The 16,565-nt window shown below is 49.5% G+C and overlaps 1 protein-coding gene across 1 annotated transcript; it reads left to right on the forward strand.

Moving 5' to 3' along the window:
* The first annotated feature begins 5,884 nt into the window (after positions 1 to 5,884).
* Positions 5,885 to 8,717, forward strand: LOC123409368 (BTB/POZ and MATH domain-containing protein 2-like). The gene is made up of 2 exons (XM_045102295.1): positions 5,885 to 6,658; positions 6,766 to 8,717. The coding sequence occupies exon 2, from the start codon at positions 7,468 to 7,470 to the stop codon at positions 8,605 to 8,607; it is 1,140 nt and encodes a 379-aa protein (XP_044958230.1). The 5' UTR covers positions 5,885 to 6,658; positions 6,766 to 7,467; the 3' UTR covers positions 8,608 to 8,717.
* The last annotated feature ends 7,848 nt before the right edge of the window (positions 8,718 to 16,565 follow it).

The following is a 16,565-nucleotide window of genomic DNA, read 5'->3' on the forward strand; positions in this document are numbered from 1 at the left end:
GCCATGCTAGATCATTGTCACGGTAGACTATCGAAGGCATTTCATATAGAGTCATCATTGTTCTAAGCTTTGAGCTTTGAGTAAATAAAAGTGTGATGATCATCATTATTAGAGCATTGTACCATGTGAGGAAAAAAAAGAGGCCAAAGATGCCCACAAAAAAAAAGAGGCCAAAGAGCCCAAAATAAAATAAAAAAATGAGAGAAAAAGAGATAAGGGACAATGCTACTATCTCCTTTCCACACTTGTGCTTCATAATAAGCACCATGTTCTTCATGATTGAGAGCCTCTCGTTTTGTCACCACCATATAACTAGTGGGAATTTTTTTTATATAACTTGGCTTGTATATTCCAATGATGGGCTTCCTCAAAATGGCCCTAGGTCTTCGTGAGCAAGCAAGTTGGATGCACACCCACTAGTTCTCCTTTAGAGCTTTCACATACTTATAGCTCTAGTGCATATTTTGTATGGCATTCCCTACTCATTCACATTGATTTCTATTAAGGGGCATCTCCATAGCCTTTTTAATATGCCTAGTCAATGTGACCATCTTCTCCCTTTTTGTCTCACAACCTCCACCACTCCATTCCACCTATAGTGCTATAACCATGGCTCACGCTCATGTATTGCGTGAGAGTTGAATTTTTTTGAGAAAGTAAAGGTGTGAAAACAATTACTTGGCCAATACCGAGGTTGTGCATGATTTAAATTTGTTGTGCAAGGATGATAGAGCATAGCCAGACTATATGATTTTGTAGGGATAACTTTCTTTTGGCCTTGTTATTTTGAAAGTTCATGATTACCTTGCTAGTTTGCTTGAAGTATTATTGTCTCCACATCAATAGCAAACTATTGTTTTGAATCTAACGGATCTGAACATTCATGTCACATAAGAGGAGTTACAAAGGACATCTATGCTAGGTAGCATGAAAGCATCAAAAATTCATTCTTTATCACTTCCCTACTCGAGGACGAGCAGGAGTTAAGCTTGGGGATGCTTGATACGTCTCCAACGTATCTATATTTTTTTATGGTTTCATGCTGTTATCTTGTCAAACTTTGGATGTTTTATATGCCTTTTATATCTTTTTGGGACTAACCTATTAATTCAGTGCCAAGTGTTAGTTCCTGTTCTTTCCGTGTTTTTGACCCTTTTTCACGCGGAGTCCGAACGGAATAATTCTTTCGCGATTATTTTTATAGAAAATATCAGAAATAACGGAATAAAAAGATACCGGAGAGGGGTCCCGAGGAAGCCACAAGCCATGTCGGCGCCCCCCCAGGCCGCACCAACCAAGCTTGTGGGCCCCTCAGGGCCCCACTTGACGCAACTCCACCGCCATCTGGTCCTATAAATCTAGAAACCTCCACAAAGGAACCTAGATCGGGAGTTCCGCCGCCCCAAGCGTGTGTAGCCACCAAAAACCAATCTGGAGCCCGTTCCGGCACCCTGCCGGAGGGGGAATCTATCTCCGGTGGCCATCTTCATCATCCCGGTGATCTTCATGATGAGGAGGGAGTAGTTCAACCTCAAGGCTGAGGGTATGTACGAGTAGCTATGTGTTTGATCTCTCTCTCTCGTGATCTTGAGATGTCTTGATCTCGATGTACCGCGGGCTTTGCTACTATAGTTGGATCTTATGATGTTCTTCCCCCTCTCCCTTCTTGTAATGAATTGAGTTTCCCTTTTGAAGTTATCTTATCGGATTGAGTCTTCGAGAACACTTTATGTATGTCTTGCACGTGTTTATCTGATGTGATCAACTTGCGGGTTCGTGACATTGGGAACCTATGCATATGGGTTGGCACACGTGGATTCATGTGAGTACTTGATGTATGTTTTGGTGATCAACTTGCGGGTTCGTTACATTGGGAACCTATGCACAGGGGTTGGCACACTTTTTGACTCCCTGGTAGAAACTTTGGGGCACTCTTTGAAGTTCTATGTGTTGGTTGAATAGATGATTCTGAGATTGTGTGATGCATATCGTATAATCATACCCACGGATACTCGAGGTGACAATGGAGTATCTAGGTGACATTAGGGTCTTGGTTGATAAGTATCTTAAGGTGTTATTCTAGTATGAACTCTACGAAAGATTTAACGGAAAGAATAGCTTCGTGCTATTTTACTATGGACTCTTGAATAGATCGATTAGAAAGAATAACTTTGTGGTGGGTTCGTACCCGACAATAATCTCTTCATTTGTTCTTTGCTATTAGTGACTTTGGAGTGAATCTTTGTTGCATGTTGAGGGCTAGTTATATGATCCAATTATGTTATCATTGTTGAGAGAACTTCACTAGTGAAAGTATGAACCCTAGGCCTTGTTTCCACGCATTGCAATACCGTTCATGCTCACTTTTGTTACTAGTTACCTTGCTGTTTTTGTAATTTCAGATTACAAAAACTTATATCTACCATCCATATTGCACTTGTTTCACCATCTCTTCGCCGAACTAGTGCACCTATACAACTTACCATTGTATTGGGTGTGTTGGGGACACAAGAGACTCTTTGTTATTTGGTTGCAGGGTTGCTTGAGAGAGATCATCTTCATCCTACGCCTCCCCGCGGATTGATAAACCTTAGGTCACCTACTTGAGGGAAAATTGCTACTGTCCTACAACCCTCTGCACTTGGAGGCCCAACAACGTCTACAAGAAGAAGGTTGCGTAGTAGATATCACGCTGTACGCCTATATATAGTGGAGGCGCGACACACTTATTCAGTTGATCACTTCGGCACCGTCATTAGGGTTGTGCATGCACCTCCACTCGTAGCCGCCGGCTATGTGATCTGGACCTAGCAGTCTGATGCACGGTGTTCCTCCTGCACGCGCGGATATCTTTAGAGGCAGTGCACTTGTGCCGCTCCGGCAAACCTGTACGTAGGATCCGGCGAACGACTGTTCGAGGGAGAGGACACGACGACCGATTATTCGAGGGAGATCGAACGAGGGGGAGACAGACCACTCGAACGCATTGCCCCAACTCTACTTCCGTTGCACGGCACTGCGCGTCTAGTGGTAACGATGTGTGATCCATCTCCGTAGCATGTTCTTGTCTGTTTTGTGCATAGGAAATTTTTAATTCGCATGTGATGCACCTACGGTCGAACCCAACAACCCCCCTCTAGGTGACATCCACGTACTTTCAACAACTATGTTAGATCAATGTGTATGATTCAATACCTATAAATGGCGTGCAACCATTGAGGAAACCCTCCTTGCATGCATACAAGGAGTAGAACATGTAATGAAACCTGGGTGTAGGAGCTGGATTTTGTGGGTCCATCATTGTTGTCACTATGCACCTACTACGAGGGTTAGGATTTAGTACACACTACAGGTAATCCCTTAGTTTTTGGTAATGTACTTTGTGATCTCCTTGCACAACTTCCACAACTTGCTTCCTTGCCCTATATGCCAAGCTTTTAGGAACGTGCACACCAAACTTTTTCTTTGGAAATGTCATAATTGTTTCAACACCAGCTCCAGGGTTGGATCTCACTGTGTCCTCACAAACCTTGTCCACCCAATTGATTGTAACCTTGGTGTTCTCTCCACTAGCTCCACAAGTGTGATCCAAGTTCATCTTCTTGATGTTGAAAGTTGCCTCATGATCTATCCTAGAGGCAACTATGTAAAACTCACAACCATGCTTTCTCTGTGTGCATCAAGCAATAACCCTACCTGGTTCATTTCTGTGGCACTCCAAATTCCTAAGAGTCCTAACATGGAAATTTCTAAGTGCTTCCCTGAACTCCAGCACATTTTGGAAACATAAATGCATTGAAAACTGCTCATGTGCATCACGCAGTGATGGATCATACCATCTCCTCTCCTTCTTGTTCTTCACCCTACTCTTCCTTCAAGAAGACAACCTTGGAAATTATTCTTCATCAGTAAGGCTTAATCACCTAGAAATCAGTATTCATCAGTTTCAGGCACATAATCTTGAAACTTGATGTGTTCAGGCTCACTATGTGACTTGCTAGTCGGGCCTGGTTTTCTGACTATCTTAACCTGGTTTGCTCCTTTTTGCAATACAGATGAAGGTTCCTCCGCTTTTTCCTCAGAAAGGATTTGATCTTCCTCCCACAACTTAGAAGGTTCTGAGTTAGCTCCACAATAGTGCTTTATAATATCTTCCTCTTCCCTTTGCTTCTGGCAGTCCCTGTGCCAGCCTCATCTTCACCCCTAGCCCAAGCCTTGTATGATATATTCTGCCCTCTGTGATCACTCCTCCTGATAAACTGAAAGTGTGAAGAAGATTTGTCCATCTCATCATCATCTTCATCTTGTTCTTCATCCTCCATAAAATTTCTTCCCTTGTCAAAATTGCAGCTTTGCTGTGTGTTAAGATAGGGTCGAGCATGGTTTGCTGGAAACCTTGTAAAGAAACGGCTCACAAACATTTTCAATAGGAATCTGTTCCTCAAGGAAGATGTGATCCATATTAACATCTGCTGGGATAGGATCAGTAACTTTTCTCACATATATATTGAGGAGCTTCTTATCAACAAATAGGTCAAGCATTTCCTCTATTTTATCCTCACTATCCAGGACCTCCACCCCCTCCAAGCCCTTCCCCTCTTCCTTTACATAAGTCAGAAAAACATCCGTTCCATAACCCTCCAACCCAACCAATGCTAAACTAGTCAGATAACCGATATCTGAAGAAACCAAATACTTCCTCTCCATATTATTTGTTCCTTGAAAATGTAGCCTCATTTCTCAAATCTCATCATCTAAGCTGTATGAGATTAAATTGAAAAAAACAAGGTGATTTATTATAAATACTGAAACTCATTTGCAATTCTGCACTAACTAAAAACTATAAATCTACAACACTTTCTAACAGTGCATACATTGCTGATTTGCATACTGCACTGTCTTCTAAACCTATTTCCAAAATTATAACTTAAACTATGAATGTTATTGAAAATGTTTACCTCACTCCTCCACCAAACGACGACACCCATCCGTGTCCGTTCGCCGAATCCGCATGAATGCACTTTGCCACTGTCATGGCCGCACGGAATGTCAAATCCCATTGGACCTCGGACGGTGACGGTAGCGGCGACCGCTGCGTTAGAAAACTCGAGTTGCCCAGCCATTTGTCAACCTCTCATGCCCACCGCCCTCATCGCCGGCGCTGCCTTGGCCCAGAGGCTCGCTGGCGTCGACATTTGGCTGCGCCGCCACCATCGCACCTAGGTCACAGAGCGGGAGCGATGGTGGGGAGGGGAGGGAGATAACGAGCCAGAGGGCGGCCCGACCGGCGTCTTTGGTTCCGACCGCACCCGGTCGGTGTAACGGCTGTTAACGGCCGTGCCGTTAACGTTGTGGTGCACGTGGCCTGACCGGTGGGCCCATTTGGTCAGAAAATGGCTTAAGACGTTAGTTACACGAGTTTTGGGTTTTTTGTAACAGCCGATCGCCGACTTGGTGGTTATCAACAATTTTTTTGGTAGTTTCCCAGAACGATAGGCCGAATTGTAGTAGTTTTATGTTATTTACTCTTTCATTTCTGACGGCGGCATGGACGATTATATAAGCACACTGGTAGAGATGTCATGGCAGTAGTTTTCGATCTTGTTTTAAGCAGGCATAATCCATGGCAATGCATATATGCAGTGAATGGCAAATTGACATGCGTACCACTATAATTCTTGTAATTTTGCTTGCTCGGGATGAACAATTTATTGCCATGGCAAATTCATACGGTTTTTGCCATCATTGTGGAGAAGATCTTCTTTTACTTCGGTCATCCTTTTTATAGTACATATGGCATGTCAGTCTAAACCCCATAGTTACCATGGCCCCGACGAGCAGCGCCGCCCCTATCAGGCCATTGCCTGGTTCGAGCGTGACAGCCTGAACCGCCTCCAGATATTGCGTGGTGAGCCCCTCCTGATCGCCCTCCTGCGTCGGTCTCTGATTTCCTTGTCAGTGTGTGACGGTGCTTGTGATTTTGCAATGGCATTTGAGCTCCGCGGGTTCCTCGACGCAAGGCAGATCAGGTGACTGTTGTTTCTTTGTTCTGAAATGTAGCTGAGTTAGCATATGTCGGATGATCAGTTCAGTTCAGTTAGAACAGTGTACTTTGATGAGCTTCATGCACTTTCTGTTTTAAGGATTCATTTGAGATAGTGCAGTCATATTAGCTTCTGCACATGGAGTGCCCATTCAGCATTGAGTGAGAAAATTCAATTTTCTGGAGTTTTGTTCTTGACTAGGTTGTGAATTACTCCCGCTGTTCCGTAATATATGTCGTTTAAGCATTTCCCGTGTAAATCTCGCAACGTTACGAGAATTTTCTATTTTCTGAAAATACCCTCGCTCTCTGAAACTCCCTCGCCCTCCACACGATGACACGATTCGCTAGTGTAACCCACGCACGAAACGCAGGTCGATTCATTCCTTCCACCCCCTTTGACATCGCTGCCACCGCCAACCAACGCGCACATCGCCGTCGACCTCCTCCCTCGCCCCACCCCCTTCCCCTCTCGGGAGAAGAGGGAGTTCGGGCCACCATGCCAGACCCGTCCAGAACTGGCCGACGACCACAACACATCGTCGTCAAAAACGGCTTCTTCCACCTCCACGAAATGTGCTCGCTCGCGCGCCGGGACAGGACCCCAGCTCGCCCGTATGCTTACTTCGATGCCAATGCCATGAGGCTTCCCCTGCTCCCATCCACGCCATGGATCCACCCTCACCTTCTCTCCCTCCCTGTCCTATCCCATCTTATGCTAGGTCCACCCCCAGATCCACAACTCCCATGACGACGTGCTCCTTCTGCAGAAGTGGAGGAGGGAGGGCATAGGTGGAGAAGGGAGGCGGAGGGGCTGCTGCCCATTGCTGGCTGAGGATCTGGCGGCCAGAGGTGGAGGGCGGAGGGGCTGCTGCCCGCTGCTGGCTGAGGATCTGGCGGCCAGAGGTGGAGGGCGGAGGGGCTGCTGCCCGCTGCTGGCTGAGGATCTGGCGGCCAGAGGTGGAGGGCGGAGGGGCTGCTGCCTTCGTGCTGGCTGAGGATCTGCCGGCCAGAGGTGGAGGTGGGGGTGGAGGAAGAAGACGACGGAACGGTAACCTGGTCTTTTATCTGCTTTTTCACCTGGTCGGAAGTGAAATCGAACGGCTGAGCGAGCCGTTGATGCCACTTAAGAAATCAGTAACCTTTTCCCAAGCAAAAAAGGGCTTGTAGGCCCGGGATGGGGTTCGCGTTGGGGCTTTCTGGCCCTGAACGTTTTTTGTTCGATCGATGCCAAGGAGATATCTGGGTCCAAGAAAAAAAAATCACATACGAATCCGGAGTCTATCGAAGTGTCGGAAGCTACGCACGATGAAACCGTGTACAAGACGTAGCTTGGCACGTAGCTTGGTGTTTTACGGGAGTATATTATAAATACCAATCATAGCTTTCTTTCCTCCCTTTAGTTGAAGCTAGGTGTAATCAATATGTTCCTAAATTTAGATTCAGTCTATTTCAATTCGATCAATCTAGCTAGCATATTCAGCTCCTCCGCGCTTGTCGGCAACATGCCGCCGCACACATCATCAACCATTGTTGCGGAAGGTGTGTCTTGGTCTCACGTGCTCACAATTCGGGGATACTCTTATACCCTCGGATTTGGCGTCGGCGAGGCTATTCCAGCTGGCTTGTTACGCGTTGGAGGACATATCTGGTGCATCGCTTACCACCCTGATGGTTTCAACACAGATTCTATCGACTGTATATCTTTTTCTCTATTTCTTCATGAGGCCGATGTTGTTGACGACGATGATGATGTTGATGCTCAGCGACCTATCAGGATAAGATGCAGGTTTAGCCTGCTGGACCATGTGGGTGAACCGGTGCCAAATCACACGACACCATACACGACGTCCATATGCTATAAGCGTCGGCAGGGAATTACGTCTCACAGGTTCATCACAAGGGCCGATTTGGAAAACTCAACGCATCTTAAAGACGATTGTTTCAGCATCAAATTCGATATCAGCGTCACCAAGTTTATCCGAAAGCCGCCCACAACACAAGAATTTGTGATGGTGCCGCCTTCTGACATGGCTCATCAATTTGGTCGTATTTTGGAGACCGGGGAGGTTGGGGACGTGACTTTTGAGGTCCGTGGAGAGACCTTTGTGGCGCACAGGCACTTGCTCGCTGCTCGATCCGCCGTGTTCATGGCGCAGCTGTTTGGTCCGATGAAGGAGAATGATGCAAAGTGTATACAGATTGATGATATGGAAGCCAAAGTTTTCAAGATGATGCTCCACTTTATTTACACGGACGCACTGCCTAGCATAGATGAAGGTGAAATCACGGAGATGGCTCAACATTTGTTTGTGGCGGCGGACAGGTATAATCTGGAGAGGCTCAAATTGATTTGCGCGAATATCTTGTGCAACCATATGGAGGTAAATACGGTGGCAACTACATTGGCACTTGCTGAGCAGCATGGTTGTGACAAGCTTAAGGAGGTGTGCTACAGGTTCCTCACGTCTTTCCAAAATTTGAAGGCGGTCACGCTGAGTGATGGCTTTAGGCATCTCAAGATCATTTGCCCCAATATTCTAGAGGACCTACTCGGTCGTTAGGCTGTTGACGATCCTTGATCTTGTTCCCTTTCTACTTTTCCTTAGAAAGAGATAAGGATGGTGTAATTATTATGTGGACAAAGCTAGCAATCCAGCCTTTTCGTTTCTAAGCCTCTCCTTTGGGGCACGGCGTTTTGGCACCCGGTGCATCTGCACCCGGGCTCACGAAACAAATAAAAAGAAAGACTAGAAAATTTTAAAAAATCCAATTCTTTTTGTGATAGACAATTTAATGCGTGAGGTTCGCTTCAAATTTCATCTCAATTGAACATCAGAGCAGATCTCGGTAAAAAAGATAAAATTTGGGTATGTGAAAAAGGTTGACTATTCACAATTTTTTTGACCTGATTTGTCTTTTTTGCTGAGAGCTGCTCACATGTCCAAATTATATGAAACTAGCAAAAGGGCACGTGCGTTGCAACGGGAGAAAAAATACCACACACTTTTAGTTTTTTATAATCATTTTAATTTATTAAAATAATAAGCTAACTAACTAATGTAGTCAGTCCTATCCTATTTTGTTGAGAAATCAACCCGTCCATTGTTAATTTCACCATGATGAGAAATTGAGCGGGACAAGCAAAGCAAAAACAAAGAGGCTACGTGAATTGATCAATGGTCTGTTATCTTATTTCATTCATGGGTTAGAGAATGTGGGATCAGATGACAAACTGAAGGTGGTGTTCCATTCTCTGTCTCTACAACAATACAATCTTACATTCATTCATCATCAAACAAATCCCCACAAAACAAAATTTCTTGCCCGTGCTTGGCACATGGTTGGAGGCATGGGGAGGGGATCTCACCAGATGATGAGTTCCTGTCGGAGGAGGGGATACGATGAGGGGAGCAAGGGTTAGGCGTCTCTATCTGGCCATAAGGAGTCGCCGTTGCCGCGCCATAACCTCGGAGTTCCCCGTATGAGCCATGGAGGCCCACCTCCACCTGCAAGTACTTCGCTCCGCCGCGCCTTATCCGCGCGCCGCCGCCGTTCTGCATCGAGCAGACGCATCATCCCCAGTCACTGTAGCTGTCTGTTGATTTGATCCAGAATCTGTGCTCGAGCACCGAAACGGGGGCAGCAAGCGGGTAGAGGTACGGTCGCGGAGGCGGGTGGGTTGAGATCGACAACAGTGATGGTTGAGGTCGGACGCGGCGGCGAGTGGTGTGGCAGCGGCCTGGGCACATGCCAGGGTGAACCCGGGTCGACGCGATGCGCTCGAGCGCCACAACGGGGGCACTGAGCGGGGAGAGGTACGGCCGCTGAGGCGGGTGGGTTGAGATCGGCAGCGGTGGCGGTTGAGGTCGGCCGCGGCGGCGAGTGGTGCGGCGGCCTGGGCACAGGCCAGGGTGGCCCAGGGTCGATGGGAGGAGGCGATGCGTACGGGTATAATTTTTGCAGCGAATCGTTTTTTCCTTTTGCGTTCCAGATAATAAATGATGGAGCGCGGGTTGAATAACAAAAATTACATGTTTTTTTTATAAAAATGCGGCGGTGGGTTTTCCGACGAAAGCAATAGCCTCTTTATTATTAGGTATAGATTTGGAGCGGACCTCACATATTAAATTGTCTACGACATAATTATTTTTTTGTAGTATTTTTTTTTATTTTTTTCTGAGCGGGAGCAGCTGAGCTCGTGCTCACAAGCGAATTACCGTCTGCTTTGTCCTTTTTATACTTCGTTTGTGTACTTCCTCTTCATCTTTGGGCTAATTATCTCTATATAGTATCTTCTTATTTATCAATCAAAAAACAAAGGAGGCTGCTACAAATCAGTCGGATGATTTCCATCCTCCTAGCCACCCGTCCGATATGACAGATGTTGGCCATTCGATTGCACCAAAGGGGGTCGTCTTCTTTCTTCCTCCGCGCTTCTTGTTTCATGCACTCTTCCATTAGCCATGGTAACATCGACTATTTGCACCCGTGACATCGGCTTCGGCGACCTCGCCGCATCGGAGCCACCGACGAGATCCGTCGGTGACCGCCACCGGTGACCGTTGCATCGCATCAGCGTGAGCCACTGGTTGCTGCTACATGGCAACACCGAGCACGGCAAAAAAGCTTCAGTGCAGCAGCTTCCATGGCAGCACAACAAGCGCGAAGCACCAACGACACCCAATGATGCTCCACTGAAGCCTCGGCATAGCTTCATTGGAGTCCCGATGGAGCTTCATTGCAACTCCGGCGCGCTTCATTGGAGCCATGGCGGAACTTCATTGCAATATCGGCCCCCTTCATTGTAGCTCCAGCGCGCTTCATTGCAGCCTTGACGGAGCTTCAAGACCCGCGCGACGCTCCATTGCAACCACGGAGGCGCTCCCTCGTCGTCTGCAGCATGGCGAGTGTGTCCCGTCGGACGTCGGTATGCATCACCGATGCCCTCCTACGGCGTTCTTTCCCATACAGCTAGCAGCGCCTGTGGGCGCTCCTGTTGGGGAACGTTGCGTGGGAAACAAAAAATTTCCTACACGCACGAAGACCTATCATGGTGATGTCCATCTACGAGTGGAGATTTGGATCTACGTATCCTTGTAGATTGCACAGCAGGAAGCGTTAAGAAACGCGGTTGATGTAGTGGAACGTCTTCACGTCCCTCGAACCGTCCCACGATCCGTTCCGATCTAGTGCCGAGCGGACGGCACCTCCGCGTTCACCACACGTACAGCTCGACGATGATCTCGGCCTTCTTGATCCAACAAGCAAGACGGAGAAGTAGATGAGTTCTCCGGCAGCGTGACGGTGCTTCGGTGGTGGTGGTGATCTACTCCTGCAGGGCTCCGCCCGAGCTGTGCAGAAATCCGATCTAGAGGTGAAACTGTGTGGTTTAGGCTAGAGTTGCACGTGGAAAAGTTGTTTTTTAAAAATCCCTAAACCACCACTATATATAGGAGGAAGGGGGAGGGGATAGCCTTGAGGCACAAGGCCTCAAGGTGCGTCGGCCAAGGGGGAGGAGTTGGATTCCAACCCCAATTCGGTTTTGTGGGGATGGAGTCCACTCCATCCTTCCCACCTCCCTCTTTTATTTTCTTTTCTTTTCTTTTGGTATTTTCTTATGTGGCGCCATATCTTTCTTGGGCTGACTCCACTATCCCAATAAGGACTTGTGGCGCCACCCTAGGGCCTTGGGCTCACTCCTGGGTGGGTGGGCCCCTCCCAATGAACTCCCGGAACCCATTCGTCACTCCCGGTACAGTACCGGAATTGCCCGAAACTTTCCGGTGACCAAATGAAACCATCCTATATATCAATCTTCGTTTCCGGACCATTCCGGACACCCTCGTGATGTCCGTGATCTCATCCAGGACTCCGAACAACATTCGGTAGCCACACATATAACTCAACTATACTAAAACATCATCGAACCTTAAGTGTGCAGACCCTGCGGGTTCGAGAACTATGTAGACATGACCCGAGGTACTCCTCGGTCAATATCCAATAGCGGGACCTGGATGTCCATATTGGATCCTACATATTCTCCGAAGATCTTATCGGTTGAGCCTCAGTGCCAAGGATTCATATAATCACGTATGTCATTCCCTTTGTCCTTCGGTATGTTACTTGCCCGAGATTCGATCGTCGGTATCCGCATTCCTATTTCAATCTCGTTACCGGCAAGTATCTTTACTCGTTCCGTAATACAAGATCCCGTGACTTACACTTAGTCACATTGCTTGCAAGGCTTGTGTGTGATGTTGTATTACCGAGTGGGCCCTGAGATACCTCTTCGTCACATGGAGTGACAAATCCCAGTCTTGATCCATACTAACTCTAAGGACACCTTCGGAGATCCCGAGATACATGACAGCACCAGACCCTCCCACCCACCCACCCACAACGCCGATGAGTCTCGTGCGGGTGTGCTCCTGCAACGCAGCGCAATGACAAACATCCCTCCTTGCTTCACATCATGGCCGCTGGATTTTCAAAGAATTGAATGGAGAGCATGGAGCTTGGGGCAACAGCTTGAGAGCTATCCAATCCATGGCAGAGAGGAGCAGTAGAGAAAATGAGAGGAAGGTGATCTGACCAGACTTTACAGAAAGAGGAAAGGGAATAGGTGGCTTGCTTGTCTCCACGATGAAGATAAGCAAACCGCGGGGTAGTGGGTGGGCCGCGCGTACTAGACGGTTTGCGTGAGATGAAAATCATCCGGTTTAATTTAAACATTTTGCAAAAACAAATGCACAATTACGTTAGAAGGGTATGTTTCATATTATCAATCTCCGCATCGCCCCCTCCGTCGACTCGGGGGCGAACCCAATCGCGCCGCCACCGGCCTCCTCACAGGCTCCTCCCCCTGCTTCGCAGCTTCCTAAGAGGACGCTGGTGAAGCCGTGCGCGCCCCAGGGATGGCGGCGGCAGGGCTCCTTGCGTTGGCGCTCGCGATTTGGCGCGGCTAGGGTTGTGGATCCAGGGTGGCGATGGTGCCGCTCACCGGGGGCCTTGTTGGTAGGCGCGTCGGGGCTCGGCGGCGGGTGCTGCACGGAGGCAGCAGGGGGCGCGCGAGGGGGCACGACAAACGCACGAGGAAGCGTGCGGCTTGGCACGGTGAGCGGCTGCCAGGCGCGTCATGGTGGTCGTCATCAGATCCGGGGCGACGCGTGGACAGGGTGCCCAGGCGTTGCTCCCAGCATGGATATGTGGCGCTCGGGGCGTGGGAGCCGCGCGGGTGGAGTCCCCAACGCGGATCTGCTGGGTGGCGGATGGTTGTCTTTGACGGCCGGCGGTTGCAGGCGTCAGGGCAAGGATGCTTCGGCAGCGGCCCCGTGGCGTTGGCTGCATCGGCATGGGCTGCTACAGCGGCCAGGGGTGATGGATTCGGAGTGGTGCCCTCGGATTTGACCCCGGCAAGCGCATCGCCTTTGTGTCGCATGGGGTGCTACAACGGGTCGTCGCGTGTGGGCTATGGCGGTTGATGACGGGAGGTGCTCTACACAGCGTGCTTGGCTCCGATGATCTGGATATCCATGTGTGCTCAAATTTGCAAGCCCACTGTTAGGAGATAGGGTACTTGGGTGAAAGCTTTGACGAGTCGGCGCTTGCGGGTGTCGTGACCTTCTTGAAGGCGTCGCCGTAGAGTTCTTCCTCTCCTTCTATATGCTTAGGCTCTTTGAGTGAGAAGCTAAACTTTAGTTTTCTGGAGTGGGCGCCGACAGTTACGTCGTAACCTTCTTGGAGGCGTCACTTTGGAGGGCCAGCCTTTGGATGTTGTGTGGAGCTCTTCCGTTTTCATGGGTGGTGTATGCTGGGGCGGCGGCTCTGGGTTCTTCTATGGACAGCCGAGGCGGCGGCCTCAGGCAACGGTGCGGCGAGGGCTCGAGGAGGTAGGGCTGCTTGTCGTTCTGGCTTGGGTGAGGACCTTGAGCTGCGGGGGCGGGAAGGTTGTTGGCTCAGTCGACGCGTCCCAGCAGGGACGGTTGGACGGTATGTCGGGCAGCGTCCCCGGATGTGGTGCGGCGTTTGTGGACTGCGTACAGTCGTCTTTAGCAGTGTGGGCTACGGGTTGCTGTATCGTGCGGCGTTGCTGCTCGAGGGTGAGCGATGGTATGTCGGGGCGGCGGCCCCGGAAGGCGGTGCCGGATGATTGCGCTGGGCGCGACGGAGCGGTGGATGTCGGGGCGGCGTCCTCGAGAGGATCACTAGGGCGTCCAGACTTCAGCGGCAACGATGATGGTGGGAGCGATGACGCCGACGCGGCAATGGTTGCGGTAGTCGGCTCTTCTCCGGCGTGTCCACGATATTGCCTCGGATTGTTTGTTGCTGTGGAGTCAAAGCTGCGACGGCGAGTTCCTGAAGTATACGATGACTCGCGGTAGGTAGCCCGTTCGCCGATCTCCCATGACGCTAACCGTGCCTGGTTTTGTCCTTCAGAGTTCTCCATCAAAGTCAGAGCTGCGCTCTTCTGGCCGTAGGTCGACGTGTCATCTATAGGGAAGGGGAGCTTTGCCATGTGTGTTTTAGTCTACGGAAGTGGGCTTGACCCTTGTTATACCGGTTTTTACCCGGTTTTTCGTAATTAACTGAACATTTTTTTCTGCTTATTTAATACATGAGACAATCTTTACCTATGTTCCAAAAAAATATATTATGAATCTATTGTTGAAAATTTGTATGGGCGCGCAGGTGCCTGGGCACGCACCTAGGCAGCCCTGGGTGGATGCGTGATTTCTTTTGCATGATCTAGTAAGTCGTTTGATTTCGCACAATGAGTAATTGTCTAATTACCGTGGAGTACCATGACTTGAAGGACACAAACATAGTAATCGTCTGACAACCAGTTCTTTTTGATCGATCTGGTATGGGCACAGCGAGTCGGCAGTCCGGGGATCCCGGTGTGAGAGATGTTTCTGTCTTTTTTATATGCCGGACGGGGAACCAATTTTACTGCGCGACCCCAAACGGACTTAGGTTTTACTTGAATTCTGTCCGTTTAGGTGGAGAGATGGGATCATGTCTAGTCGTGTCCTGGGATGTGCTTGCCACGCGTCCAACACGCCACCACATCCGTTCATCCTATATTGTCCGCCGTGCCGCGCCGCGCTCGCGCCCCCTCGTGGCCCTGCCGCGCCGCCCCGCGCCCGCCGCCTGCCGCGCCCCACGCCGCGTGCCGCCTGCCGTGCCCCACGCCGCGCGCCGCCCCGCGTGCCGCGCACCCTGCAGCACCCCACGCCGCGCCCACGCGCACCGCGTCTGCCCTGCCCCGCCCTTGCGCCGCGCCTGCCCCGCCCGCCGCGCCCCGCTCTGCCGCGCCCGCCCCGCCCTACGCCGCGCCGCGCCCTGTCCGCGCCCTACCCTGCCGCGCCCTGCCTTGCCGGCAACAAGTGCATGGTGGTCACGTGAGAGAAGATGAAAAGAGGATGACATGTGGGTCAGACACAGACACATGCGGACGAAGAGGACGCGAAGGCGGACGTATTCTGTCCGCTTTGATCCCAAACCTAGAGCAACTTTGGTCTGGAAATATAGTAGAACACGGACAGATAAAAAATGGATATGCTCCCGCGCCATTGGTCGTTCACTTTATCTGTTTTACCTTAAACGAACATGGCCGGATGATTTAGGGTGGCGCGGTGGAGTGGGATTGAAAGGGTCAAAAGCTTTGACGCGGCACGCCATCGTCGCACATTCGCACTACTGCGTTGCCTCGGTGCCACTCGAGGCGACAGGTGATGATTGACGAGCACAGGATGCGAGTCTGCAACTAACAGGAGAGATGGGAGCTAGCGCACGGGCACAAAATCATCATATCCAGCTATGTCATGAAGATGTTCCGGCAATGTTTCTCCATCAAGAAAAATGTAAAATTGATCAGGGCCTTGCAATACTTCCGGCTCAATGCAAAGAAATACTCTCTCAGTGTGTTATTATTTCAAATTCGAAGCATTAATCACATCATCCGGCTATTTCACTATTTTTTATCTTTTTGGAAAAGGAGGATTACCCCGACCTCTTCATATCGACGATGTATGTACCAATTTTATTAATTATTCATAAAAATCTTACAAGTTCAAAGCCATTATCTTATCAACAACTATCGCTGCTCCTAACCACTTGATGCAGGGGTGTCGATAGTCCGAGTCTAATACCAAACACACATCATACCAAAGTCTAACATCTAAAACCAGATGCCCCAACCGAGCCACATATTGGGTTTGGGATACAAACCGGTCCGACGCACTCTCATGTGTCGTTGCCGTCGTCTTCCACTAATCCATCTTCACACTAGAAACTAACACACCGACCTTGCCACACCTATCCACCATCGACGCCACCATGGCACCATAGAGCCATCCTGCGCGTGTCCATCTTCGCGCATTGGATGCTGAGTCTCCGCTGCGTCACGCTGCCGAGATGCACCGCCATCAATGAGTAAGATGAAGCACCGCTCCAATAAAGAAGCCGTCCACAGGTCCCTCGAGCCCGTATACACATCCAAGAATGACGCCCCCAAGGG

The sequence above is a fragment of the Hordeum vulgare genome, chromosome 1H (genome assembly GCF_904849725.1).
Source record: "Hordeum vulgare subsp. vulgare chromosome 1H, MorexV3_pseudomolecules_assembly, whole genome shotgun sequence".
Taxonomy (NCBI): Eukaryota; Viridiplantae; Streptophyta; class Magnoliopsida; order Poales; family Poaceae; genus Hordeum; species Hordeum vulgare.